We start from the raw sequence: 27,389 nt of genomic DNA, 5'->3' as shown, positions 1-27,389 counted from the left end.
TCTCCAATGTATTCACTGAGGAAAATAAACTGTCAGATGAAATGCTGAATGTGAAAATAAATTCCCCATTAAAAGTGTCCTGTCTGACCCAGGAAGAAGTACAACAGCAACTTAAAAAGATTAAAATAGACAAATCGCCAGGACCAGATGGCATACACCCCCGTATCCTAAGGGAATTAGGTAATGTCATAGCCATACCCTTATTTCTTATATTTGCAGACTCTATACTGACAGGGAATGTCCCACAGGATTGGCGCATAGCAAATGTGGTGCCAATATTCAAAAAGGGTCCAAAAACAGAGCCTGGAAAACTATAGGCCGGTAAGTTTAACATCTGTCGTGGGTAAACTGTTTGAAGGTTTTCTAAGAGATGCTATATTATAGGGTCCAAAAATACGGAATAAGCAAATAACGCCATATTAGCATGGCTTCATGAGGATTCGGTCATGCCAAACTAATTTAATCAGTTTCTATGAGGAGGTAAGTTCTAGACTTGACAGCGGCGACTCAATGGATGTCGTATATCAGGATTTCGCCAAAGCATTTGACACTGTACCACATAAAAGGTTAGTATATAAAATGTGAATGCTCCGACTGGGAGAAAATGTCTGTATGTGGGTAAGTAACTGGCTCAGTGATAGAAAACCGAGGGTGGTCATTAACGGTATACACTCAGATTGGGTCACTGTCACTAGTGGGGTACCTCAAGGGTCAGTATTGGGCCCTATTCTCTTCAATATAATTATGAATGATCTTGTAGAAGGCTTACATAGTAAACTATCAATTTTCGCAGATGACACTAAACTGTGTAAAGAAATTAACACTGAAGAGGACAGTATACTTCTACAGAGGGATCTGGATAGATTGGAGGCTTGGGCAGATAAGTGGCAGATGAGGTTTAACACTAACAAATGTAAAGTTATTCACATGGGAAGGAATAATGCAAGTCACCCGTACATACTAAATGTTAAAACACTCTGTAACACTGACATGGAAAAGGATCTAGGAATTTTAATAAACAGCAAACTAAGCTGCAAAAACCAGTGTCAGGCAGCTGCTGCCAAGGCCAATAAGATAATGGGTTTCATCAAAAGGGGCATAGATGCCCGTGATAAGAACATAGTCCTACCACTTTACAAATCGCTAGTCAGACCACACATGGAGTACAGTGTACAGTTCTGGGCTCCTGTAAACAAGGCAGACATAGCAGAGCTGGAGAGGGTCCAGAGGAGGGGAACTAAAGTAATAACTGGAATGGGGCAACTACAGTACCCTGAAAGATTATCAAAATGAGGGTTATTCACTTTAGAAAAAAGACGATGGTGAGATTTTAATTACTATGTATAAATATATCAGGGGTCAGTACAGAGATCTCTTCCATCATCTATTTATCCCCAGGACTGTGACTGTGACGAAGGGAGGAAAGAAGGTTTGTACACAAACATAGAAGAGGATTCTTTATGGTAAGAGCAGTGTGACTATGGAACTCTCTGTCTGAGAAGGTGGTGATGGTGAGTACAATAAAGGAATTCAAGAGGGGCCTGGATGTATTTCTGGAGTGTAATATTATTACAGGCTATAGCTACTAGAGAGGGGTCGTTCATCCAGGGAGTTATTCTGATTGCCTGATTGGAGTCGGGAAGGAATTTTTTATTCCCCTAAAGTGGGGAAAATTGGCTTGTACCTCACAGTTTTTTTTTTTGCCTTCCTCTGGATCAACTTGCAGGATGACAGGCCGAACTGGATGGACAAATGTCTTTTTTCGGCCTTATGTACTATGTTACTATGTTACTATGTAAAAGTCTTACTGGTTAAAAGTGCTTTGGGCATCTGCCTTTGCGTTTGTGAACGGTCATATTTTCCCGTTGCAAAAACCAGCAGTAGTCCACCATCATGTTGGGATTCCAGCGGCCTTGATTCCTTTTCTCCATTGTATAAATATCTTTATGGAATCGCTCTTCATGTTCCTCACTTACGTTTCCCAAATTGTGTGGGAAAAAGTCAAGATGGGAATGTAAGAAATGCACTTTCAATGACATTCGGCAGCCAAGTTGTTTATATGCTGTAAGCATGTTGTCTATTAATTCAGCATAGTTTGCAGCTCGTCTGTTCCCAAGGAAATTCTGCACTACTAATAGAAATTCATCCCAAGCTGTAAGACACACTCGGTTTGTCAGATTTTTGCGCTTATCATAAGTAGTGTATTTGCCACATATGTAGCAGAAATTGTCTGGATCTTTAACACATTTGCATTTATCCATTTTAAGTTTTAAAACTGATAGCACTATAGCAGATCACTTTATCAAAATCTGTCCAGCTTGCCTTATATGCTTACTGCTGACATCAGCCTGAGTGCGTCCAAACAGGTCTGGACATGTCCTTTGTAATATCTCCAATATAATGCATTAATATTATAACTTAATAGGCTTTGCATGTATAGCTTAAAATCTAGACTTGTCAAGCAAATTCCGAGTTCATATTTGGAATTAGCGTGCTCATTTTTGTATAAATCACATGTTTTTCTCTCAGTAGCAAAATCATTGTTGTGCAGTGTAAGTCCCAGACTGCTGGACAACTTTAAACATCACATTTAAAGGTTTTCCCCCTGACAATATAGGGATCTCAATAAAGAAGTGATAAGTACTTACTTGATAGATCCTGCGCCATCTCACCTTTTCTCCTATTTGGGATCTGTCACCTGGCTGTTGTCAAGTTGAAAACATGTGCCCACTGTAGCCATCACTGGCCTCTCTGGTGCAGTTACTGGTTTCAATGGTCACATGTTGTCAACATAACATATCAGCTTAATAAAAAATATTTATTGTGAATGATAAATGCCATAATCAAAAAAAGAAATAAAAAAATGACTGATGTTCCCTTTTTTAATGACCTCAACCGCCCAAAAACTAATTGAATAAAAAGTGATAAAAAATTGTAACAATTAAAACTAAAGCTCACCCTACAGTTATAAGTGTGTGAGAATATGGCGAAGGGAAAAATAAAAGTTCTAAAGTTTTTTTATTTTTGAAAGTAGTAAAGTATAATAAAAACTATGCATTTGGTATGACTATAATTATAGTAACTTGTAAGATAAGGTTGTCATGTCATTTTTAGTCCATAGCGAATGTTAAAAAAACAAAGCCCCCCCCAAAAAAATAACAGAATTGCATTATTAATTTTTTTAGATTAGATTTTTTTTAAACTCCCATAGAGATTTCTACTGTGCCTCTTAAAAAATGCCACACCTAAAGAATGTTAAGTTTTCATAAAAATGCCAAAAAGCTAAAAACACACAAAAAAGGCACACAAAAATCAGGTGAATTTCATAATTTACTATAGATTTTAAAAGGACATCTGGCTGCATAAAAAAAAACAGCAAAATATACTGCTAAAAATGTCTAAAAGAAAAAAAAAAGCCAAAAATGCTAAATAAACCTATCCATGAAACCAGACAAATTTCCCTATCTCTAACCCTAATTCTTACAAATATTATTTCTTAAAAATAAAATTTATGTTCAATGTTTTTTACCAACAATTGTTTTTGCCTGAAACGTGTTGCTAATAATAATAATAATAATAATAATAATAATAATAATACATATACATAACATATACAAAAAAATGTATATGCATTCTTTAGTTTAACAACAAATCAAATACATTTTTTATTCATCTTTATTTATCTGTCTTCATACTAGGACAGACACAGAACATACCTGATAAGTAGATACAGGGGAAGCAGCAATAAAAGGTGTGATGGATGTTTGTGGAATCATTCTGTTCGTTGCAATATTGTAGGGAGTAGAATAAAATCTAGAAAGCAAAGAATAAAATATGGTAGATAATTTTATTTTAAACATTTGGGCCCCTTTCACACGAGCGTGACAGATTAGGTCCGGATGCATTCAGGGTGCGTTCTGTGAAACTCGCAACATTTTGCAAGCAAGTTCAGTCAGTTTTGTCTGCAATTGCGTTAACTTGTTCAGTTTTTTCCACGCGAGTGCAATGTTTTTTGGTGCGTTTTTCACGCGCATGATAAAAAACTGAAGGTTTCTAAACATCTCCTAATAACCATTTTATTTTAAACATTTAGGCCCCTTTCACATGAGCGTGACAGTTTAGGTTCGGATGTGTTCAGGGTGCGTTCAGTGAAACTTGCACCATTTTGCAAGCAAGTTCAGCCAGTTTTGTCTTCAATTGTGTTCAATTGTTCAGTTTTGTCCGCGCGAGTGCAATGCGTTTTGATGCATATTTCACGTGCATGATAAAAAACTGAAGGTTAATAAACAACATCTCCTAGCAACCATTTTATTTTAAACATTTAGGCCCCTTTCACACGAGTGTGACGGATTAGGTCCGGATGTGTTTAGGGTGCGTTCAGTGAAAAACGCATTTCATCCGCACTTGCTTCTGAATGCAATGCATTTTTCACTGAAGCCCCATTCACTTCTATGGGGCCAGGGCTGGATGAAAAACGCAGAATATAGAACATGCTGTGTTTTTCATGCAAAGCAGAACTGATGCGTGAAAAAAAAAATGCTCATGTTCACAGACTCATTGAAATGAATGGGTCAGGATTTAGTGCGGGTGCTATGCGTTCACGTCAGGCATTGCACCCGCGCTGAAAACTCGCTCGTGTGAAAGGGGCCTTAGGCCTAAAACATCAGTTCATCAATGAACACCTTCATTCATTTCTCACCTTAAAGGTCTTCTGTCACCCCACTAAACAGTTTTTTTTTTTTTGGTTACTTTTAATCCCTATACTGCGATTTATGCATACATACTGTAATTAATGATTTTGGTTCCGCAGATTATGTTAAAAACGTACTTTTAAAATATGCAAATTACCTTGCTACCAGCAAGTAGGGCGGCTACTTGCTGGTAGCAGCCGCATCCTCCTATCCTAAAGAGGCCGCCTCCGCATGTTGATTGACAGGGCCAGCGGACGGGCTCTCTCTCTGCTGGCCCTGTTTGCATTCAAAATCTGGCGCCTGCCCCGTACCTGTCTTCAGTCGGCGCAGGCGCATTGAGAAGGGGGACGCTCGCTCGGCGCTCTTTCCTCAATGCGCCTGCGCCGGGTGTAGATGTGACTGAAGACAGGTACGGGGCAGGCACCAGATTTTGAATGCAAACAGGGCCAGCAGAGAGAGATCCCGTCCGCTGGCCCTGTCAATCAACATGCGGAGGGGGCGTCTTTAGGATAGGAGGATGCGGCTGCTACCAGCAAGTAGCCGCCCTACTTGCTGGTAGCAAGGTAATTTGCATATTTTAAAAGTAAGTTTTTAACATAATCTGCTGAACCAAAATCATTAATTACAGTATGTATGCATAAATCGCAGTATAGGGATTAAAAGTAACCAAAAAAAAACAAAAACTGTTTAGTGGGGTGACAGAAGACCTTTAAAGCTCACCAAGGCTAAATTAAAAATACATTTTATTATTAATATTAGTATTGAGCAAAGTTATAAAAAATTCGATTTGGCAAATGACTTAGTCACAAAGCGCATTCCTTTGTATGTGGTGAGCACAATGACGAAGAACGATGATCGCACAGCTCCCCATCATTGAACCCCTCAGATGCCGCATCACTTGGAAGCTGTCTTAAATTTAGAATTGGGGCTGGATGCGCCAAAGTTATGGAGAGACCAGCGCCTCTTCATAACTCTGGCGGATCCTCCGCCAGTTAAGAAGCTTTGTTAAAACCGTCATCTAAAACACTGGTCTTAATAAATGTGCCCCTAAAACTGGAATTTATGACATATAAATCTTTAAAAATGGACAAGCAGAGCGTGACGTGTTTCAGAGGTAGTCCACTCCTACCTCAGGTCAAAGTACAGTGAAAAGTGAAAAGTACAGTAAGTGCAAAGGACATAGTATGAACCATATTCAGTGTTGAAAAAATTATGAAAAATAAATCATAATATCTGTTACATCTTTATTAATTAGATTTTCGTTACCTAAGTCATTTGCATGACCAGGCTTTCACGTTACTGAACTGTCTAAACTTTTCATGTGATGAACTAATGAATTGGCAAGAAAATCCCTCAAAATCTCTTGTATTGTCATTTATTAGCAATGAGTTCCATAGCTACATTTGATGCTAACATTATTACAGAGTTTTTCAAGACTTCTCCAGCATCAAGGCCATAATCTATATGAAGTCACTTCACACTAGTGAAGAGGATCTCCAGGAGAGATTAAATAACACCACAGCCCCACTCACAACAAATCCGTCCTGATCTCAAGATGTATTTGAAATTATAGTAATTTATAGGTATACTGAAAGGTAATTCCTGTTTGAAAAGTCTCCAGAGGCAGAGCTTAAGGTATATTGTAGTTGTTTTCTAACATGCCTTAAAGATAGAATAACATTGGGTGATTTTATGTCAGCTTTAAGAATACTACTCCAAAAAGAAATAGGCAAAAAATGTTTTTTAGATAGCATGCTCTTTTTTTTGCCGTGCTATTTTATTTTATAACGTAAAAACGTGATGCTGAGTAAGAATTTATGTTCCAAAATCTCACATCCAAAAGTTAACATAATGAATACTAACAAGACAAATTGAGACTAAAAGAAAAAATAAATTGTACTCACCCATTCTGCATAGCTGCTGTTGGGTCATATGTCAATGCCATTCCAGTCTGCATTTGAAAAAGAAGAAGAATTCACATTTAATATTCAACTATCGAAAACAACTATGGTGCATTGCAAGATAAATATATCAGCAAAAAGCAGAGCAAATATTATTGTAAAGATAGTTACACTGAAAATAATTACATTTTTAAATTTCAATAGTTTATAATCTATATTCTTGATATTTTCTGATAATGGAATTTTGAATGCTCTACTCTCTAATAAAATAGGATACTGAAACAAAAGAGAAAGGCCAATAAGTCAATTTAGCGATACTGATTATGGGAAAACAATAGATTTTGATTTTTATTCTCAGTAAAAAAAAAAAAAAAATTATTTAAATTGAAAAATACAGTGCAATACTGTATTGTGGACACCTCAATAATAGTTCTCATGGACCTCACCGGTATAAATAGGGACCACAAGGGAGAATATACTCCATCAGACACATCCATAGTTAGCTACTATTAAGTAAAATTAGCAATTGAAGGAGTAGTCACACAAAATTTTTTTTTTTTTTCATATATTTGATGTGACTCAATAGATAATGATGAAATGCACCATGATGGTGTTTTTCTTACATTTTGTGTGCATTTTCTTTTTTTGAGGGGGAGGATGCATGGCTTTTTTTAAATATATGTTCTTATTTTAAATCGTTATAATGACTGGAAGAATAAGCAAAGATGAGAAATAATTCCATCTATATGTAAGACTTTTTGTCCAGTAATCCCAATAATCCACATAAATTCTGTAACCTGCAAACAAACAGCCCATTTCACTTTTAGGAGGATCCTCTGTAGATGTAACACCTTAAAGTTTCACTAAACGTTGGAAAAACCATTTGAAATGTCATAGCAATTTAGTAAACATTTTAATCAGTGAGTTTTGAGTACTGAGACCCCCATGATCACTAGAACGGGAAGAGAGAAGCGCTCACATAGCTTGCTCACTCTCAGCACTGTTTGTAATGCCAGTCAATGCTCCTCTTGGTTTCTGGAAAAAATATATGAAAATTATATCTGATGGTTTCAGGTCGTTTTTTTTATAGCCTTTAGAATTAAAATTAATAGAAGACATATGTTTATTATATTTATTATACTGGTCAGTGGTTTTATTTTGATTAAATAAAATGTATCTAAATATACCTTTATGTGTATATTTTTTGTATTGCAGCATGATTTTTAATATTCAATATGAATATTTAATTTAATTTCCCCCTTTTTTTTAGTTCCCTTGTTATGCAAGTGGGTGTGGACCCACTGCGGCACTTACTGGGTATACTCCGAAGGGGCATAACTAAGCAGCTACCTGGTATTCACTAGAGCCCCTGATGGTGGGGATAGGCTTGGGCTGTAGGGTAGCTGCCAGGTGCCACTCTAGAGTAGTCCCCAAGTCAGTGGCAGCTGATCAGGGGGTCAGAGTGCTCGGTGCAAGCTCCAAGGGGATGTACGAGGCCTGGAGGTACGGGTCAGGACAGGCGGCAATCAAGAAAAGTCAGCAAACAAGATCCGAGGTCAGGGGCAGGGTCAGGGGCAGGCGGCAAACAGGCAAAGTCCATAAACGAAGTCCGAGGTCAGAGACAGGCGGCAGTAAGCAAAGTCCAGGAGTACAATACAGGATTCGGTACACAGGAAGGCAGACAAGACAAACACCTTTGCACAGGGACTAGACAGGCTAGACACAGAGGTTGCTCAGGCAACTTCCTGTAGTAGGAAGTGCCTTTAAATACCTGCAATCCAGCCATAGGCTGCTGAGACAGAGGCGCCCGTGCCTGCTGATAGGGGCAGCGGCGCCGGCACAGGCCGCTGGGCTAACATCCCTTAGGGGACTTTTAACTACTTTTTTAAACATAATGTACTGTCATATGTTTATGGGACAGTATAATATTACTTGTGCTTGTAAAACACACAGGCATCTGTTATGGTCCTAACAGACGATATCACTTTATCGTGGGAGCCCTTATTAGGCCTAGGGCTGTAATGATATGACCAAGTCCAGTCAACCTTTGAAATTATGTTGCTGGTTGACACAAGGACAAGACAAAAAGTCTCCATCCATTGTCAGCACTGAAACTGTACATTTATTATGGTGCCACAAAGGTTTAACAGCCATGATTAAAGAGAAGTCAGCCATTTTGATCTACACACACAATGATCAGCCATAATGATGAAACCACCTAACACCACATGCTGCTAAAATAGCTCTAAATAGTAAAAGACTGGCATATATTACATACATAATATATAGTCTTATGATATTTTTTCAGTACATATACCTATGTTTTTAAGGAGTGTAATTAATAAGAGTCCCCTGAATTTTGGCCAATCAGAACAGATTTAATTAAAATTGTTCCCTTCATAAAAGATACATAAGACATGGACTCATGTATTATGCTGCATACTTAAGCACTGAAAATCTGCCCTTCATTCATACCTTGTCAAGGCTATTAAATAAGATAAGGCCTTGTCTTCCACTTGCTGAAGTAAAACCAAGTCATATATTATTCTGCCAGTTTGATGTTTGCATACTATTAATGTTTTATAATGAGTTGATGAGTTGATGTTACAATATTATGTTTAAATCCTGCATAGCAGAGCCTGTGATGAAGATGTATGTTATCAACTTTTTATCCATTTTAAAGCACCCAATTAATATTTTATATGTTCAGGAAAAACAAATATTTGTGTACATTTCTTTTTATATTCCATATATATAGTAAATGTTTTTAGAAATTTGCTCTCCTGTAATTACTGGAGCCTGTTTTTCAAGTTCTTGCTTTTTAAGGGCATAATTATGGCATAATTCTGTTTAATTCAATAAGAAATTAAAATTCTGTTGTATTTTAACAAGGATAATCTCCTCACAACTACATGATGAGTCAAAGTTCCATTAATCAACACTATTAAATTACCGTACATGAAAGTTTATTTGTGAAGTCAAGGACAGATATAAAAAATAACCTAAAAACTAAATAAATAAATATTTTATAAAAAAAATATCTCCGCAAATTAAAATATAAATTTGTTCAGGGACCCTATTATAAGATAACAATTATTGTAACTTAAGACCGTCTCTATAGAAAACTGCTAATTAGTTTAAAGCCCCCAAAAGATCAATCCAAAATAAGAGAAAAGTGATGAGTAAAGAGAAATAAAGCAAACTCTTATAAAAGTCACACAGAGCTGTTTTAAACTCAAAATCACTTGATATATAGAGAACATGAACTTTTTCCAGGTCTAAGTGGGTTTTACATATAAAACATAAGATTACGCTTTACAACTGGGCTATAAATCCACACCAAAATCTGTTGATTGGTTGTGTCTACATCCAGTTGCATTTGACAAAGTAGGGCACCGGCTCCAGCACTGTAAGCTGAATGTGGTTTCAGATGAAGATGGCCCAAGAAATAGCCTTATCTTGAAAATGTTATAACTTTAACCACCAGTAGAATTTCCAATATAAATATAAGGCATTTAAAATAATACATTTGATTGGATCTCAGCTCCAAACACAAAACGGCTGTCAATGCTTCCTCAGCCCATCATTGGCAGTGGCAAGTTTGAAAATTTACAGTCTCACTAAATGTGTTGCAGATTACTCATATTTTGGCCATTTCTATATAAAAAAGAACTCCACTTTACTTGAAAAATGAAAAAAAAAAAAGCCACATTTCAGAAATTCCCAGCACTTTGCTAGGTCAATGGGTATAGGTAATCCTTTCTACTTTATCTATGCTGTGCTATGTACTTATCCAATTTCAAGCTGTCTGTAAAAGTTTAGAAACCTTGTTAAAAACCCTTCCCCAAGAAATAATCTAGAGTAATACTGTAAACAGTTGAAAGGGTGGGGGATGGAAACGAGGGATGCAGCTGTAGATTCTCTCTTTCTTTCTGTCTGTATGTTGAGAAGGGGAAAGGTAAGGAGACAATAGAGGTCATTTATCAATAATGGCGTAATTTGCGCCAAAAACATACTAATGTTACAAATCAAAAATGGTTATTTGCTTCACCTCATATATCAAAAGGCACACACCGCTTTTAAAATGTGACTTTTTAAAATATCAACTTGATTTTCCACAGATTTCTCTCTATTTGCCACATTTTAACACTAATGGTACTAAAATTTGACTTTTTTAAACCAAAATGTGCCATTTTATCCACCCCCCTGCCAGACCACACTTGAGACTTTTGAAACATATTTGCAACTTTTGAAACATATTTTCAAAATTTCTACTGGTAAATTGCGACTTTTGTCTCTGACTCGAGACGTTTTTGTTATTATTATTTTTTTGTTAAATGTCAATTTACTGACAAAACCCTGCTGTTTAGCTCATGTATACTGTATTAGATAGAAATAAATACATCCTGTTTTAATACTTACCTATCCCTTGTTCCCACGACAAGTTGGTTTTCTTTTCATAAATGTGACTTTTTGACAAAAAGTCACATCTTTATTCCATAAATGTGACTTTTTACACAAAACACCACCACATAAGCTGGCTTAACTGTCCTCAACAATTTGAGCCATTTCAGATATGAGGATGATAAATGAGGTGAAATATGCGCCAATTTGATACCCCTGCTCACTTTGACATTTATAACAAATTTCTGGCATGATGCATTCTTTTTGGTGAAAATTCTGGAGAAAACAGTTCATATATTTGGCGCGAATCAAAACACCATTCTTTTTCGTGCATTTTAATGCGGATCAGATTCGGACAAAACATGAGTTTGTGTACATGAGCCCTAAATCTATGGCTGCCTATCAGTGTTTGTTTATTTTTTTTGTGATAATGGGCATGCTTTAAAATAAGTCACAATTTGATGTTTGTTCCTCTTTGACAGCAAAAATATTTCAAGCCGTATACATTGACATTTTGCATTATTTTTGAATTGAAGACAGCTTCCCCGTAGAAATGTTTTAAAGAACTGGCAAGAAAATCTGCAACCTGATGTGCCTTTCACTAAGAATAATGTCTGCCCTGGGAGATATATACTAGAAATTAATAGCGGGTGCAGATATTTGACATGTCTAGACTTTCCATTCTCATTCTCTCTAATATGATTGCGTTCATCTCTATATTACCTGATTCAGTTTATTGAAGACATCTAGGCTGCAGTGGCTGTTAAAAGCCATCTGACTGTTTGAAAACAGTCTGTAACATGATTATTGTAACATTATAGTTCATGTAAGATAATGGAAAATCCTTAAATTTGGTACTAAATGTTGATTCAGTCCTATTTTGTATGTGTGTCCTTATCAATAAAAACTTCCGTCTTATAGATATGTTTGGGAACAATGATCACGACTGGTTGAAATATTTAATTGCATTTTAAAAGGTTCAGACATTCCAAATTTGATCGAGTAAGGCCTCATGCACACGACCGTTGTGTGCACCCGTGGCCGTTGTGCCGTTTTCCGTTTTTTTTCGCGGACCCATTGACTTTCAATGGGTCCGTGGAAAAATCGGAAAATGCACCGTTTTGCAGCCGCATCCGTGATCTGTGTTTCCTGGCAGTGAAAAAAATATGACCTGTCCTATTTTTTTCACGGCCAACGGTTCACGGACCCATTCAAGTCAATGGGTCCGTGAAAGAACACGGATGCACACAAGATTGGCATCCGTGTCCGTGATCCGTGGCCGTAGGTTAGTTTTTATACAGACGGATCCGAAGATCCGTCTGCATAAAAGCTTTTTCAAAGCTGAGTTTTCACTTCGTGAAAACTCAGAACCGACAGTATATTCTAACACAGAAGCGTTCCCATGGTGATGGGGACGCTTCTAGTTAGAATACACTACAAACTGTGTACAAGACTGCCCCCTGCTGCCTGGCAGCACCCGATCTCTTACAGGGGGCCGTGATCAGCACAATTAACCCCTTCAGGTGCGGCACCTGAAGGGGTTAATTGTGCTGATCACGGCCCCCTGTATGAGATCAGGGCTGCCAGGCAGCAGGGGGCAGACCCTCCCCCCCCTCCCCAGTTTGAATATTATTGGTGGCCAGTGCGGCCCCCCCACTCTATTGTAATAATAGGTTGGTGGCCAGTGCGGCCCCCCCCTCCCTCTATTGTAATAATTCATTGGTGGCACAGTGTGCGCCCCCCCCTCCCTCCCTCTATTGTAATAATTCGTTGGTGGCACAGTGTGCGCCCCCCATCGGCCCTGCCTCCCTCTATAGCATTAACAACATTGGTGGCCAGTGTGCGGCCTCCCATCTCCCCCCCCCCATCATTGGTGGCAGCGGAGTTCCGATCGGAGTCCCAGTTTAATCGCTGGGGCTCCGATCGGTAACCATGGCAACCAGGACGCTACTACAGTCCTGGTTGCCATGGTTACTTAGCAATAGTACAATAGTAGAAGATTCATACTTACCTGCTGCTGGCTGCTGCTGCGATGTTCGTGTCCGGCTGGGAGCTCCACCTACTGGTAAGTGACAGGTCTGTGCTGCGCATTGCTAAATGAACTGTCACTTACTAGTAGGAGGAGCTCCCGGCCGGACACGAACATCGCAGCTCCCAGGTGAGTATGAATCTTTTACTATTGTACTATTGCTAGTAACCCGCTGCCACCAATGATCGGGGGGGGGGGAGATGGGAGGCCGCACACTGGCCACCAATGTTGTTAATGCTATAGAGGGAGGGGGGGGCGATGGGGGGCGCACACTGTGCCACCAACGATTTATTACAATAGAGGGAGGAAGGGGGGGGCGCACACTGTGCCACCAACGATTTATTACAATAGAGGGAGGAAGGGGGGGGGCGCACACTGTGCCACCAACGAATTATTACAATAGAGGGAGGAAGGGGGGGGCGGGCCGCACTGGCCACCAATGATATTCAAACTGGGGAGGGGGGGGGGGTCTGCCCCCTGCTGCCTGGCAGCCCTGATCTCTTACAGGGGGATATGATAGTACAATTAACCCCTTCAGGTGCGGCACCTGAGGGGTTAATTGTGCTGATCACGGCCCCTTGTATGAGATCGGATGCTGCTAGGCAGCAGGGGGCAGTCATGTACACAGTTGTAGTATATTCTAACTAGAAGCGTCCCCATCACCATGGGAACGCCTCTGTGTTAGAATATACTGTCGGAAATGAGGTTTCACGATCTAACTCATATCCGACAGTATATTCTAACATAGAGGCGTTCCCATGGTGATGGGGACGCTTCAAGTTAAAATATACCATCGGATTGGAGAAAACTCCGATCTGATGGTATAAAAGGGACTCCAGACTTTACATTGAAAGTCAATGGGGACGGATCCGTTTGAAATGGCACCATATTGTGTCAACGTCAAACGGATCCGTCCCCATTGACTTGCATTGTAATTCAGGACGGATCCGTTTGGCTCCGCACGGCCAGGCGGACACCAAAACGACTTTTTTTTCATGTCCGTGGATCCTCCAAAAATCAAGGAAGACCCACGGACGAAAAAACGGTCACGGATCACTGGAAAACTGAACCCCGTTTTGCTGACCGCAAAAAAATACGGTCGTGTGCATGAGGCCTTAATCTCCAATATTTTCTTAGTATCCCTAAGTACAAAAGAACTGAAGCACTCAAAATTAAATTTTTATATATGTTGTTGATGCTGTGGTGATATAATCCATAATCACTAATTATTGTGTTCACATAACACTTGTTTAATAAGATTCCATCCATAGCAACCGCTCCTCACAAGACTTCTTTCTGACTATCTTCTCAAGATGGCCGCCGATGCCCTTACCCTGAGGCTAAAACCTCCTTCCCTAACTACCCAGAATTTATTTGGCTCATCTTGGGAATGCACAGCCTCACCCCAACCAATCGGCTCTATCCAGACTTAAACACGCCCTCTTCCTCCTGAGTAGTTGATCACAAATTTTTATCGCAAATTTTTATTGCGAATATCGGCACTATCCTGCTCCGACGGGAGTGCGCATGCAGCGTTCGGGACTGCCCACTACTACGTCCTCCATCTTCTGTATATAGAAGATAGGACACGGAGGACACCTAGCAACGCTGTTTTAGCCGCACCACTGAAATGCCTGGGGGAGGAAAGAACATGCTACAATTACTAGGTAATTCAATACCTATACAAAAGTATTTACTTGGGAACTAAGGCAAAAACTTAGTCAGACCAATCCAATTACATAAAGAAAAATATGACAGTTACCCTTAAAGGCTTTCATTAAATCCACAGTTTGCTTTAAGTATAGTAGTACTAGTTACTCATCGTCATGATTTCATATTTTGTAGAAAATTATACTTTTTAAACTAATTTCGACTACATTTTAAGACAGAAAGGGATAAAGTGAAAAATGTCTTATAAGTAATCAAATGTTATGATTAGGAATAAGCAAATTTCATGTTATGAAATTCGTTCACGCTTCGTTTGGTGATAAAAGCAGAATTGGTTATGGATTCCGTTACCACGACTATAATGCAATTCTATGACTCACCTCCATAACGGAAACGGGATGGATCCGTTTTGCAGCCCATATACTTTTATTATGACGGAATGAATAACACAATGCCTAAAGGCATTCCGTTATTCATTCCATCATAGAATTGTATTATGGTCTGTGATAACGGAAACCATAACGCAATTCAGCTTTTACCACCAAACGAAGCGTTAACAAATTTCAAAATATGAAATTCTTTCATCTCTAGTTATGATGCAAGAAGTTAAAATACATTCAGTAATTGTTCATTATAAATGTGCCTGCTGTCTATTTTTATTCAATAATTTGAAGGATTCATGAGAGGATCTGCTTATGAAACACACTGTGAACTTTAGCTGTGTCATTATATCTCAATTACTAGTATGAGGAAAGGAAACAAGCTAAATCATATCCAACCAGAGTCAGAGAATCTACACTGCCTTGGGTTTTTCTTGTTTTTGTTGGCATAAACAATAAAAATGTAAAGTGCATAAGTATTCACCGCCTAAAATTCGGTACTTTGTGGAGCCACTTTTTGCTACAATTACGAATGCAAGTGTCTTGGGGTATGTCTACATTTGCTAAGCCACAACTCATACTAGTTAGGGGGAATTCACATGATCGCATTTGTTTTGCTGTTCACAAATCGCAGATCCGCATAATGCAGATGCAATCCATGTGCATCCTACACTTATTGCGGGTCTCATTTCAAAAATGCCTATTCTTGTCTGCAAAACAGACAAGAATAAGATTTGTTCTAATCATGTTTCGCAGATCAGCCACACAGATGCAAACAGCACATGGATGACATCTGTGTGCTGTTCAAATTTTTTGCAGCCCCATATAAATGGGTCTTAGTGAGATACGCAGAAAGTGCAAAACAGACACAGACTGAAAATACGAACTTATGAATGTACACTTAGATGGGTTGCATTGGTGTTCTGCAGTCTTGACAAATATTCTCAGTTGGAATTAAGTCCTGGCTTTGATTAAGACATTCCCAGATATTTCCCAGATACGGAGCCCTTACGTTCGTGGGCATGAGCCCTGTGGGGATGGTGTTGTGAGGTGATAGGAAGTGTTTGGTTTGCCTCACACATAGCATTTATTATGGCGGCCAAAATGTAAAATTTTAGTCTAATCTGACCAGAGAACCTTCTTTCATGTGTTCTGAGAGCCTACCATACGCTGTTTGGTGAACTTCTTTTACCACTTCACATCCGGGCTATTTGCCCCCTTCCCGGTCAGGCCTAATTTTGCTTAACGTTCCCTATATGTCTACTTTATTTTGCCATAATTTTGGAAATGGCTTCTTTTTTTTTTAGGACGTTAGAAGGCTTAGAATTTTAGAAACAATTCTTAAAATTTTTACGAAAATTTCCAAATCCCACTTTTTAAGGACCATTTCAGGTCTGAAGTCACTTTGTGGGGCTTACATAGTGGAAACCCCCATAAATGACCCCATTGTAGAGACTACACCCCTCAAGTTACTCAAAACTGATGTTACAAACTGTGTTAACCCTTTAGGTGTTCCACAAGAATTAAAGGGTTTCTATCACTTCGTTTCACCAATTTAGCTTTCAGACACTAGCGATCCGCTAGTGTCTGCTTTATCTAACCATCCTAATATAAGAGCTTATTGTCCTGCCGTTTAGCTAAAAAAATAACTTATATAGATATGCAAATGAGCCTCTAGGTGCTATGGGGGCGTGATTAGCACCTAGAGGCTCCGTCTACCTTAACAAACTGCCGCCGCCCAGCGCGTCCCTCCAGCCCGCCCATCTCCTCCGGAATGCGATGCTCCTCGTATTCGGCGCATGCGCAGTGAATGTCTGATCGCTTCCCTGCTCAGACATCTCCACTGCGCCTGCGCCGATGACGTCATAGTGCTCCGAGGAACAGGCGCAGTGGAGATGTCTGAGCAGGGAAGCGATCAGACATTCACTGCGCATGCGCCGAATACGAGGAGCATCGCATTCCGGAGGAGATGGGCGGGCTGGAGGGACGCGCTGGGCGGCGGCAGTTTGTTAAGGTAGACGGAGCCTCTAGGTGCTAATCACGCCCCCATAGCACCTAGAGGCTCATTTGCATATCTATATAAGTTATTTTTTTAGCTAAACGGCAGGACAATAAGCTCTTATATTAGGATGGTTAGATAAAGCAGACACTAGCGGATCGCTAGTGTCTGAAAGCTAAATTGGTGAAACGAAGTGATAGAAACCCTTTAAAGGAAAATGGAGATTACATTTCTAAATTTCACATTTTTGGCAGATCTTCCACTTTAATAAAAAAAATTCTTTAACACATCGATGGTTAACAGCCAAAAAAAACTCAATAATTATTACCCTGATTCTGCGGTTTACAGAAACACCTCACATGTGGTTGTAAACTGATGTAAGGGCACACGGCATGGTGCAGAAGAAAAGAAGCGCCGTATGGTTTTTGTAAGACAGATTTTGCTGAACTGATTTTTAGATGCCATGTCCCATTTGAAGTTCCCCTGATGCACCCTTACAGTAGAAACTTCCAAAAGTGACCCCATTTTGAAAACTAGGGGATAAGGTGCCAGTATTATTGGTACTATTTTGGGGTACATATGATTTTTAATTGCTCTATATTATGTTAAGGGTCCATTCACACGTCCGTTTTTTCTTTCCTGATCTGTTCCGTTTTTTTAGGAACAGATCTGGACCAGATCTGGACCCATTCATTTTCAATGGGTCCTGAAAAAAATCTGACATTGAGCTGTCCGTTTTTTTCCAGGACCCATTGAAAATGAATGGGTCCAGATCTGGTCCAGATCTGTTCCTGAAAAAACGGAACAGATCAGGAAAGAAAAAACGGACGTGTGAATGGACCCTTAATGTGAGGCAAGGTAACCAAAAAATGGCTGTTTTGGCACTGTGTATTTTTTTTATTTTTTACAACATTCATCTGACAGGGTAGATCATGTGCTATGTTTATAGAGCAGGTTGTTACGGACGCAGTGATATAAAATATTTCTACTTTGTTTCTTTCAGTTATACATAAAGCATTTTTGAAAAACAAAAATATGTTTTTGTGTCTCCATTTTCTGAACGCCATAATTTTGTAATTTTCTGCCGATAGTCTTGTGCAGCGGCTCATTTTTTGCAGGAAGAGTTGACATTTTTATTGGTACTATTTTTGGATACATATGATTTTTGATCATTCATTATTACACTTTATGGGACAAGGTGACCAAAAAATTGGTTGTTTTAGCACAGTTCTTATTTATTTATTTTTACAGCGTTCACTTGAGCAGTTAGGTCATGTGATATTTTTATAGAGCAGATCGTTATGGACGTGGCAATACCTAATATGTATACTTTTTCTTATTTTTTTAAGTTTTACACAATAATAGCATTTTTGTAACAAAAAAAAATCTGTTTTAGGCTGGTTTCACACGGGCGTTGCGGGAAAATGTGCTGGTGCGTTGCGGGAACACCCGTAATTTTTATACAGAATGCAAAGTAAAACAGCGCTGGAGTTGTTAAAAAAAAATAAAAAAATATTTAACTCACCTTACTCCACTTGATCGCGGCCCGGCATCTCCTTCTGTCTCCTTTGTTGAATAGGACCTGTGGTGAGCATTAAGTACAGTTACAGGACCTTTGATGACGTCACTCCGGTCATCACATGATCCATCACCATGGTAAAAGATCATCTGACGTACCATGTGATGACCGGAGTGACGTCATCAAAGGTCCTGTAACTGTACTTAATGCTCACCACAGGTCCTATTCAACAAAGGAGACAGAAGGAGATGATGGCTACGCGATCAAGTGGACTAAGGTGAGTTAATTTATATTTTTTTTTAACCCCTCCAGCCCTATTTTACTTTATTTATTTTGCATTCTGTATTCACAGTGCTATTATTTTCCATTATAACCATGTTATAAAGGAAAATAATAATGATCGGGTCTCCATCCCGATCGTCTCCTAGCAACCGTGCGTGAAAATCGCACCACATCCGCACTTGCTTGTGGATGCTTGCGATTTTCATGCAACCCAGTTCACTTCTATTGGGCCTGCATTGCGTGAAAAACGCAGAATATAGAGCATGCTGCGATTTTCACGCAACGCATAAGTGATGAGTGAAAATCACCGCTCATCTGAACAGCCCCATAGAAATGAATGGGTCGGTATTCAGTGCGGGTGCAATGCGTTCACCTCACGCATCGCATTCGTGCGGAATACTTGCCCGTGTGAAAGGGGCCTTAGTGTCTCCATAGTCTGAGAGCCATAGTTTTTTTATTTTTTCACCGATTGTCTTAGTTAGGCCCCTTTCACACGAGCGAGTTTTCCGCGCGGGTGCAATGCGTGACGTGAACGCATAGCACCCGCACTGAATCCTGACCTATTCATTTCAATGGGTCTGTGTACATGAGCAATGTTTTTCACGCATCAGTTCTGCATTGCGTGAAAATCGCAGCATGTTCTATATTCTGCGTTTTTCACGCAGCCCTGGCCCCATAGAAGTGAATGGGGCTTCAGTGAAAAACGCATTGCATCCGCAAGCAAGTGCGGGTGCGATGCGTTTTTCACTGATGGTTGCTAAGAGATGTTGTTTGTAAACCTTCAGTTTTTTATCACGCGCGTGAAAAACGCATCAAAACGCATTGCACCCGCGCAGAAAAAACTGAACAACTGAACGCAATCGCAGACAAAACTGACTGAACTTGCTTGCAAAATAGTGCGAGTTTCACTGAACGCATCCGGACCTAATCCGTCACGCTCGTGTGAAAGAGGCCTTAGGGTCTCATTTTTTGCAGACCCATTGAAATGAATGGGTCCGCATCCTATCCGCAAAGAAAAGGAACGGACACGGAAACAAACAACGTTCGTATGCATGTAGCCTAAGGGCTCATGCACACAAACGAACTTTCTTTATGCTTCCGTTCCATTTTTTGCTGACTTTTTGCGGAACCATTCACTTCAATGGGTCCGCAAAAACATAGTTTCCGTATTATCGTTCCACAAAAAAGTAATGCATGTCCTATTATTGTCCGCAAATCACGGTCCGAGGCCCCATTTAAGTCAATGGGTCCTCAAAAAATATGGAATGCACACGGAACACATCCGTATGTCATTTGTATTTCATCTGTATTTTGCGAATCCATACTGTAGAAATGCTATGCCTAGCCCATATTTCTCATGTGTTCGGTGATTAATAAATGACTGTTTCCGTTTCCGATCCACAAAAAACTGAGTGCATACGAAAACCAATACGGATATGTTTTGTGTAATAACGGAACAGAAGAGGACTTAAATCAGAGAAAAGAAAAACCTCAGATATGGAACAACGGATCTGTGAAAAAAGCGGAACGGTCACGTGCATGAGACCTCTCTGTGAGCTTTTCATTACAAAATCACGGTGACAATTTTATCTCACTGTGATTTTGTAGTAAAAAGGTCACAGAGAGGCACGGAGCATTATCAATCATGTTAATGCTCCTTAATGTCTCTGCTCTCCGGAGTGGGGTTTGGCATTCTTTCACACAGCGGATTCCACAAACCGCATCCGCTCGTTTGAAAGAGCCCTTAGAGCAGTGATGGTGAACCTTCTACAGATCGAGTGCCCAAACTGCAACTCAAAACCCACTTATTTATCGCAAAGTGCTAACAAAGCAATACAACCTGAATACTACAGGAAAATATAGTATATCCTCCATGTACTTTATCATTTAGCTATAATAGCCTGCCTGCATTCAGTGCGCTGCCTGTGACGTTCATAGTGCACCCTGCACCGATGAATGGCAGGAAAAGTCTAAGGCATATTGGTACAGCATAGACTTTTTCCAGGGTGAGGGTGCCCACAGAGAGAGCTCCGAGTGCCGCCTCTGGCACCCGTGCCATAGGTTCGCCGCCACTGCCTTAGGGTATGACCACATTGTCAATTTTACTGATATAGTTTTGGAAGCCAAAATCAGGAGTGGTTCATAAAAGGAGAGAAAGAATACAGATCATAAAATGACTTCTCTTTTTTGAATTCACTACTGGTTTTGGCTTCCAAAATTGCATGTAGAAACCTGACCGTGTGGCCATATCCTTATAGTGATTTTGGCCGTCAAGCCATTTCCAATTAAAATATAATCTTTAGAGCACGAACCAATTTGTCCAGGCATCTGTGGGAAAAAATTGTTCCAATTATCTTGTAATAATCTTGGACATTTCTCCCAGGACAGAAATGATCCCTTCAGCTAATGTTTATCTTATATCAGTCTTACAAGAGAGGGTTCTTGTTCAGGATATCAAGAGTATATTAGACACTAGACTTCATGTACATTAACATTGTGGAGACATTACATACCATATGTATCTCTGGGGCTATATGTGAGGGACCACAATTCAAGTTTGGCTGCCCAGTAGTCCAGTGGATCATGGATCTGGGGTGACAGGGTGCAGTCCAAGTATGCCATCACCTGCTGGTTCAGGTTCTGCTCCATTTCCTGCTGCTGCTGGGTGGTTTCTTCAGTAGGCAGCTGAAGAAAACTGCTAATCAGAGACTCTAGACTTAAAGGGGTTGTCCGGGATTAGAGATGAACCCGGACATACCTCCATTTTCATCCCGAAAGCCCCCCTGACTTGAGCATCGGAGCAGTTCATGCTCCGATGCTCTCCTTTGCCCTGCGCTAAATCACGCAGGGCAAAGGCATTTTTTGAAGATCCGTTGACGTACCGGGGCTCTCCATGGGGCTGCCAGGAAGCCCAGTGACATCACCGGCACTGATGGGCGGGATTTAGTGCTGCCCTAGCCAGTAAAACAGCTAGAGCAGCGCTAAAGCCCACCCATCAGAGCCGGTGACGTCACCGAACACACTGCCGGGCGGAGGTTTCCGCCCAGCAGTGTGTTTTTGAAAATAAAAGATACCTTGCCCTGCATGATTTAGCGCAGGGCAAGGGAGTGCATCAGAGCATGAGATGCTCCAATGCTATCTGCAGGGGGGCTGCCTGGGTGAAAATAAGGGTATGTCTGTGCTCAGCTCTGAACCCGGACAACCCCTTTAAGTTGCTGCTGATGCAGCTGGTGCTGCTCTTGCTCCCCCATCTTCCTCCGGCAGTTTTATGGCAGTAGAGCATGAGCACAGGGGGTTTCCTCAGTTAGACCTTCATGAGGATGGGCGATGGCGCACATAGGCAGTGACCAACCGACTACATAGGATGTCTCAATAGTAGTTGAGTTTTCAATCCCTCTCAGAAGGTGTAAAAAATGCCCCCAGTCTAACATTGGGGAGAGTCAGTAGTCATCCCTCTGCAAATTGTTAAATGGGGCTGTCACTACAGAAGCAGCTCAGCATGCATCTGGCCATTTGCGCAAGGGACTTGGAAGGCACACTGCCTTCATCTCCACTGCATATTGCCATGGTCTGTCAGGGTCATCTGCGTTGTCTTCGTTATCACCCTCTAGCTCCTTCAGCTCCGCCTGCTCCTCTCCTGTCCCTTGGGCAGCTAAATCACCTAGTTCTGTTAGAATTCCTGGGTATGGCATTTTACCCCCACCACTCCATGCTGACTGCCTGCCACTGCCTTTATGAACTCGTGCACCGCTAGAAGTTTCCTGACAGGTACGATCCTGAGTAGCAGGCGGTCAATCCTGGGCGTGTTGGCTCCAGATCTACTGTACCACTGCTTCCACGCTGCTGGCTCATAGGCATGCTGCCACCATGCTGCAGTCTCACAAGCCTGCTACCATGCTCGCCCCCTGATAATGATACCCCCTTTTTTACCCAGCTCCCATGTGCGATCGGCTACATCATCATCTATTACTGTCTGTTAGTCACTTATGTCACCCTCAGCAGTCTCATGGTCATGTCCCTGACTGCTCGCAACACATGCTCCCATCAAACTGTCATTATAGCTAGTTTCACACCTAAGGGAGGAAGCAGCATACCTCTCCTCCAAGTTTCTAATAGCCTGTAGCTGCTGACTGTCCTCGATAAGCTCGTCCTTGCTTACTTCATGAGCAGAAGGTGCAGCAAAAGAAAGATGCAGTTGCAGGACAGATGAGGGCAAAGAAGTTATTTATGGCCCATTCCAACTAAGTGTAGTGTCAGAGGAACCCAATGATTCCTGGCTGTGTGTATGTGTTGTCATCTCAAATAATGTGGAGGAGCAAGTCAACAATTCCAATACAGCTGAATTGTTGGTCAAAACATGATTGTTGGATGACAGTGGCAGTTCTGGCCTGTTGCTGATGCTGCTGTTACCACCACTCCTTCTTCTGCTCTACTTGTGCCACCTATGGCAACATTTTTGCCACTGCCCATTTATTTTGAAGGCCCAGGCAACTGTATGTTGGGCATAGTGTACAGTGAATCAGGAATGTAACCATGTAAGTATGAATGGCATACCAGGTGAACTACATAAATGTGTCTGTATATATTAGACCACCTGTTGACACAGAGTCTAATGCACAGTAAGTCTATGTATAACAGAACAGATTAAGAATGAATGATGTAGCAGATGAACTAGATGAACATGTCTACAGTAAATATTAGACCACCAGTTGAAAACGGGTCTGATGCACAGTAAGTGTATGCATAACACAACAGATTAAGTATGAATGGTGAAGCAGTTGAACTAGGTAAATGAGCCTATGTATTAGACCACCTGTTGACAATGAGTCTGATGCAGAGTATGTGTATGTATAACAAAACAGATTAAGTATGAATGGCACACAAGATTAACTGGGTAAACACTCCTATAAATTAGACCGCCTGTTGGCAATGATTCTGATGCACAGTAAGTCTATATACAGTATAACAGAGTAGGAATGACTGGTGCAGCAAGTGAACAAGTTGCACAGGGTAATTCCACTGAACCTGCACTGTCCCTGCAGTCTCCCTATGATCTCCCTACAGTGTCTAAAAACTCTACCTACATTCTTCCTAAACTTTCCCTGCACTGTCCCTATCCAATATTCTTCAATTAAAAACTTTCTATAAAACTGTCCCTAGTACTTATCATGTCTCTCCCTATGCACAATTCATAGTGAAATGGCGATGACCGTGCAGGATGGGGCATTTATACGTCTGTGACATCACAGGGTATGGCTATCTGCTGATTGGCTGGCTGCACGTCATTATGGGTCATATCTTGCTCCCAATTATCTTACTTTCACTTTATAACACGTGTGGTAGCCCTTTTAGAAAAAAAACCTATTCATTACCAGTAAGCACAAGGAAATTCGGATTTGTGGTGAATCAAACTTTGACAGAAATTTGTATTGAAGTCAATTCTTTTCACTTTGATTAGTGTTGAGCGAACCAGAACTGCAGAGTTCGGATCCGTACCGAACTTTGCGAGTTCAGGTACCCGGACCCGAACCTGAACTTTGCCGCAAAAGTTCGGGTTCGAGTTTGGCGTTCGGATATTTAAAAAAGCTTGTTGAAAGGCTACAGGCCAGCCAATAAACAAGCTTTTAAATTGTGGGCACTTGGAAGCCATCACAGCCTAGTAATGGCATGGCTATGATTAGCCGGTGCATCATGTGACTCAGCCTCTATACAAGCTGGATCACGTGTAGCACTGCCCATCAGCTCTAAGGCTGGGTTCAGACCTGAGCGTATTTGATATGCGCGTTTAACGCGCGTTTTTGTCGCACGTTTTTATGCACGTTTTTTGCAATAGTAAACGCGCGTTTGACGCGCGTTTGTGTGATTGACTGCAGTGTCCTATGGCCACAAACGCGCGTAAAAATGCCCCAAAGAAGCTCAAGAACTTGTTTGAGCGTAGGGCGTTTTTCAGCGCGTTCAAACGAGCTGTAAAACGCTCAAGTGAGAACCAGGGCCATAGGGAAGCATTGGTTTTCATGTGTTGAGCGTTTTACAGCGCGTTTGAACGCGCTGTAAAACGCTCAAGTGTGAACCCAGCCTAAGTAGTGCAGGGACAGGAAGCAGGCAGCTGAAGTGAGGGAGAACATTAGGAATTTCTTATGGCTATTTATTCTGTGGGTGACCTATAGTGATTTTTTTGTGGCTGCAATGCACTATCTTTGTACCCCTGACAAAAAAATATAATAGTTAATCTGTCTGTTCAGTGGGTGACATATACCCATTTTTGGTGTGAGATACACGTGCACTTTATACGAGACAGGGAACTTAATATAGTTAATCTGTCTGTTAGATTGGTGGGTGACATATACCCATTTTTGGTGTGAGGTACACCTGCACTGCATACATGACAGGGAAATTAATATAGTTAATCTGTCTGTTAGTTTGGTGGGTGACATAATGTGTACCTGCAACGTGCCAGTCCACAGGGATAGAACATATGAGGTTCACAGTGGGCCAAAGTGTACAAACAGTTCATCGGTTTCTCACAATTTAGCAGATGCCTCCCTGGGCCAGCAGTGCAGTGAAGGGGAGAACAGCACTGGATTCTCCGGGGCACACTCGATTACAGGGGACACCGGCAAGTTGGTGATTGAGGTGCCCTTGATGGTGATTGGATTTCTGAGTGCTTGTGCGGCAAGGCCACTGACTTAGGTAATGTCGTGACGCCAGCACCTTAATGGTGCAAAATGTTGAGAGTGGTAGTAGTATGGAGTTAGAATAATGAGGCAGGTTTGAATCCAACTGAAAACTTTACTATAAGCAGATACTTGATAACAATTTGCATCCAGTAATAAAACAGTCTCTAATACACATGCAAGTTGGATGTGATGAATCCAAGTAACAGACTGTACTTGTAGTTATGTCTCAGGCTAGGGTAGGTAATTGTGTACTCACTGATATTCATCTCTTTGCCTTGTTTCAGTCTCAGCTGAAGTAGTTCAAGTCTTAGTCTTTTACAAACAAGTGATGCAACAGAAATCTTATCTGTCCTTAAAAATAACGGTGAGGCTGCCGGAAGCTAATAAATCCTTCACCTATGGTAGAATACAGACTTCACTACTTCCTATTTTCCTGGCTTGACACTGAGATACAGGTTGGCTCCTCTGGGCCGTGGAGCCCAAGAGAGAGCTGAGAGGAGAGGAAAGGGGACCTCTCCTTCCCCCTAGCTCCTCACTCCATCTCCTTCTTCAACTCCCACACTCTGAACACTCCCCAAACTAGGCCTGCACTGTGCTATATATACTGTAGTGCTATCCCCATCTAGTTGTGGAATGTATGTAGTGCAGCCTGGTAACAGGGATTTCATATAAGGATGAAATACAGCATAATATAACATGTGACACAATAGGCTTTTGCAGTGCCCACGTACACTAGTGTGCCACTGCATACCCATTTTTGTTGTGAGGTACACCAGCACTGCATCCGTGACAGGAAAATTAATATAGTTAATCTGTCTGTTAGATCCGTTGGTAACCTTGACGTGGTAGATTTGTGCCAGCTACACAACCAAAATGAAACACCTTCCTCAGGTGCACATAGGCGACAGGACGCTCAGCATCATTTTGTAGGCCCGTATACTGGTGTACGAATAGTGAGGCCAGAGCAAGTAGAGGCGGTAGTAGATTGGATAGCTGACAGTGCCTCCAGTTCCTTCACATTGTCTTCCACCGGTTCCCCTACACAAAGCTCAGAGTTGGCACCTGCAGCCCATCGGCATCTGTATTTCACCTAACCCCCTTGCAAATCAGCCAAGCAGCCTGAGCCTCAAGTCATGCAGTAGGCTCTTATGCTTTTTGATGACTCTGCTGGCGGGGTTTCTGTGGGCCATCCACCTAGCCCTGCCCCAGAAATGGAAGAGATTGAGTGCACTGATGCCCAACCACTTATATTTCAAGATGTGGACATGGGAGGACCACAGCAGCAAGTCTCTGATAATGATGAGGAAATACAGGTGCCAACTGCTGTGGCTTTCTGCAGTGTGCAGACCAGCAAGGAGGGCAGGGGTGAAGAGTGGGTGGAAGATGATGTGGAGGATGATGAGGTCTGAGACCGCACATGGAAACAAGGTCATGCGAGGAAGAGTTGGTGGTTACACAGCGCCAGCCGCACAGCAAAAAAACTAGCAGGGTGCAAAAGCAGAGTAGCTGTCCCCTAGCCAGCACGTCTGCTACTGCCCACTAGTGATAAGCAGCAGGGGCAATATTCAAATTCACAATATTTTGCAAAAATTTGTAGAATATTCGTCATATAGTCGCGAATTTGAGAATTTGAGATTATATTCTTGATTGCGAAAATCGGCAAAAATACAGATGTGGGTTACTTATGCTACATTTTTCAAGCTGGTATAAGTTTCCTGAGACTGGAGAAAATGGTCGGCACGGCAGAACATTAGAATAGCTTTATATGCAGATAGAGTGCTCCAATATATTTGCGCTTGCAAATTTTTGGCAATAGTAAGGGGTAGGCAACTTTTCTAT

At 41.1% G+C, this 27,389-nt stretch overlaps 1 protein-coding gene across 2 annotated transcripts in view; it reads right to left on the bottom strand.

Annotated features, from left to right (window-relative positions):
* The window catches only part of RBMS3 (RNA binding motif single stranded interacting protein 3), an 830,965-nt gene that overhangs the window by 70,469 nt on the left and 733,107 nt on the right, over positions 1-27,389 (bottom strand). For both annotated transcript variants that reach the window (XM_040433298.1, XM_040433299.1), the window contains exons 8-9: positions 6,596-6,642; positions 3,717-3,813 (exon numbers count right to left, since the gene is read on the bottom strand). In XM_040433298.1, the coding sequence (XP_040289232.1) occupies positions 3,717-3,813; positions 6,596-6,642 (144 nt within the window). The remainder of the gene's footprint in view (positions 1-3,716; positions 3,814-6,595; positions 6,643-27,389) is intronic.

This window comes from Bufo bufo, chromosome 5 (genome assembly GCF_905171765.1).
Source record: "Bufo bufo chromosome 5, aBufBuf1.1, whole genome shotgun sequence".
Classification (NCBI taxonomy): Eukaryota; Metazoa; Chordata; class Amphibia; order Anura; family Bufonidae; genus Bufo; species Bufo bufo.
This window is presented reverse-complemented; position numbering and strand designations above follow the sequence as displayed.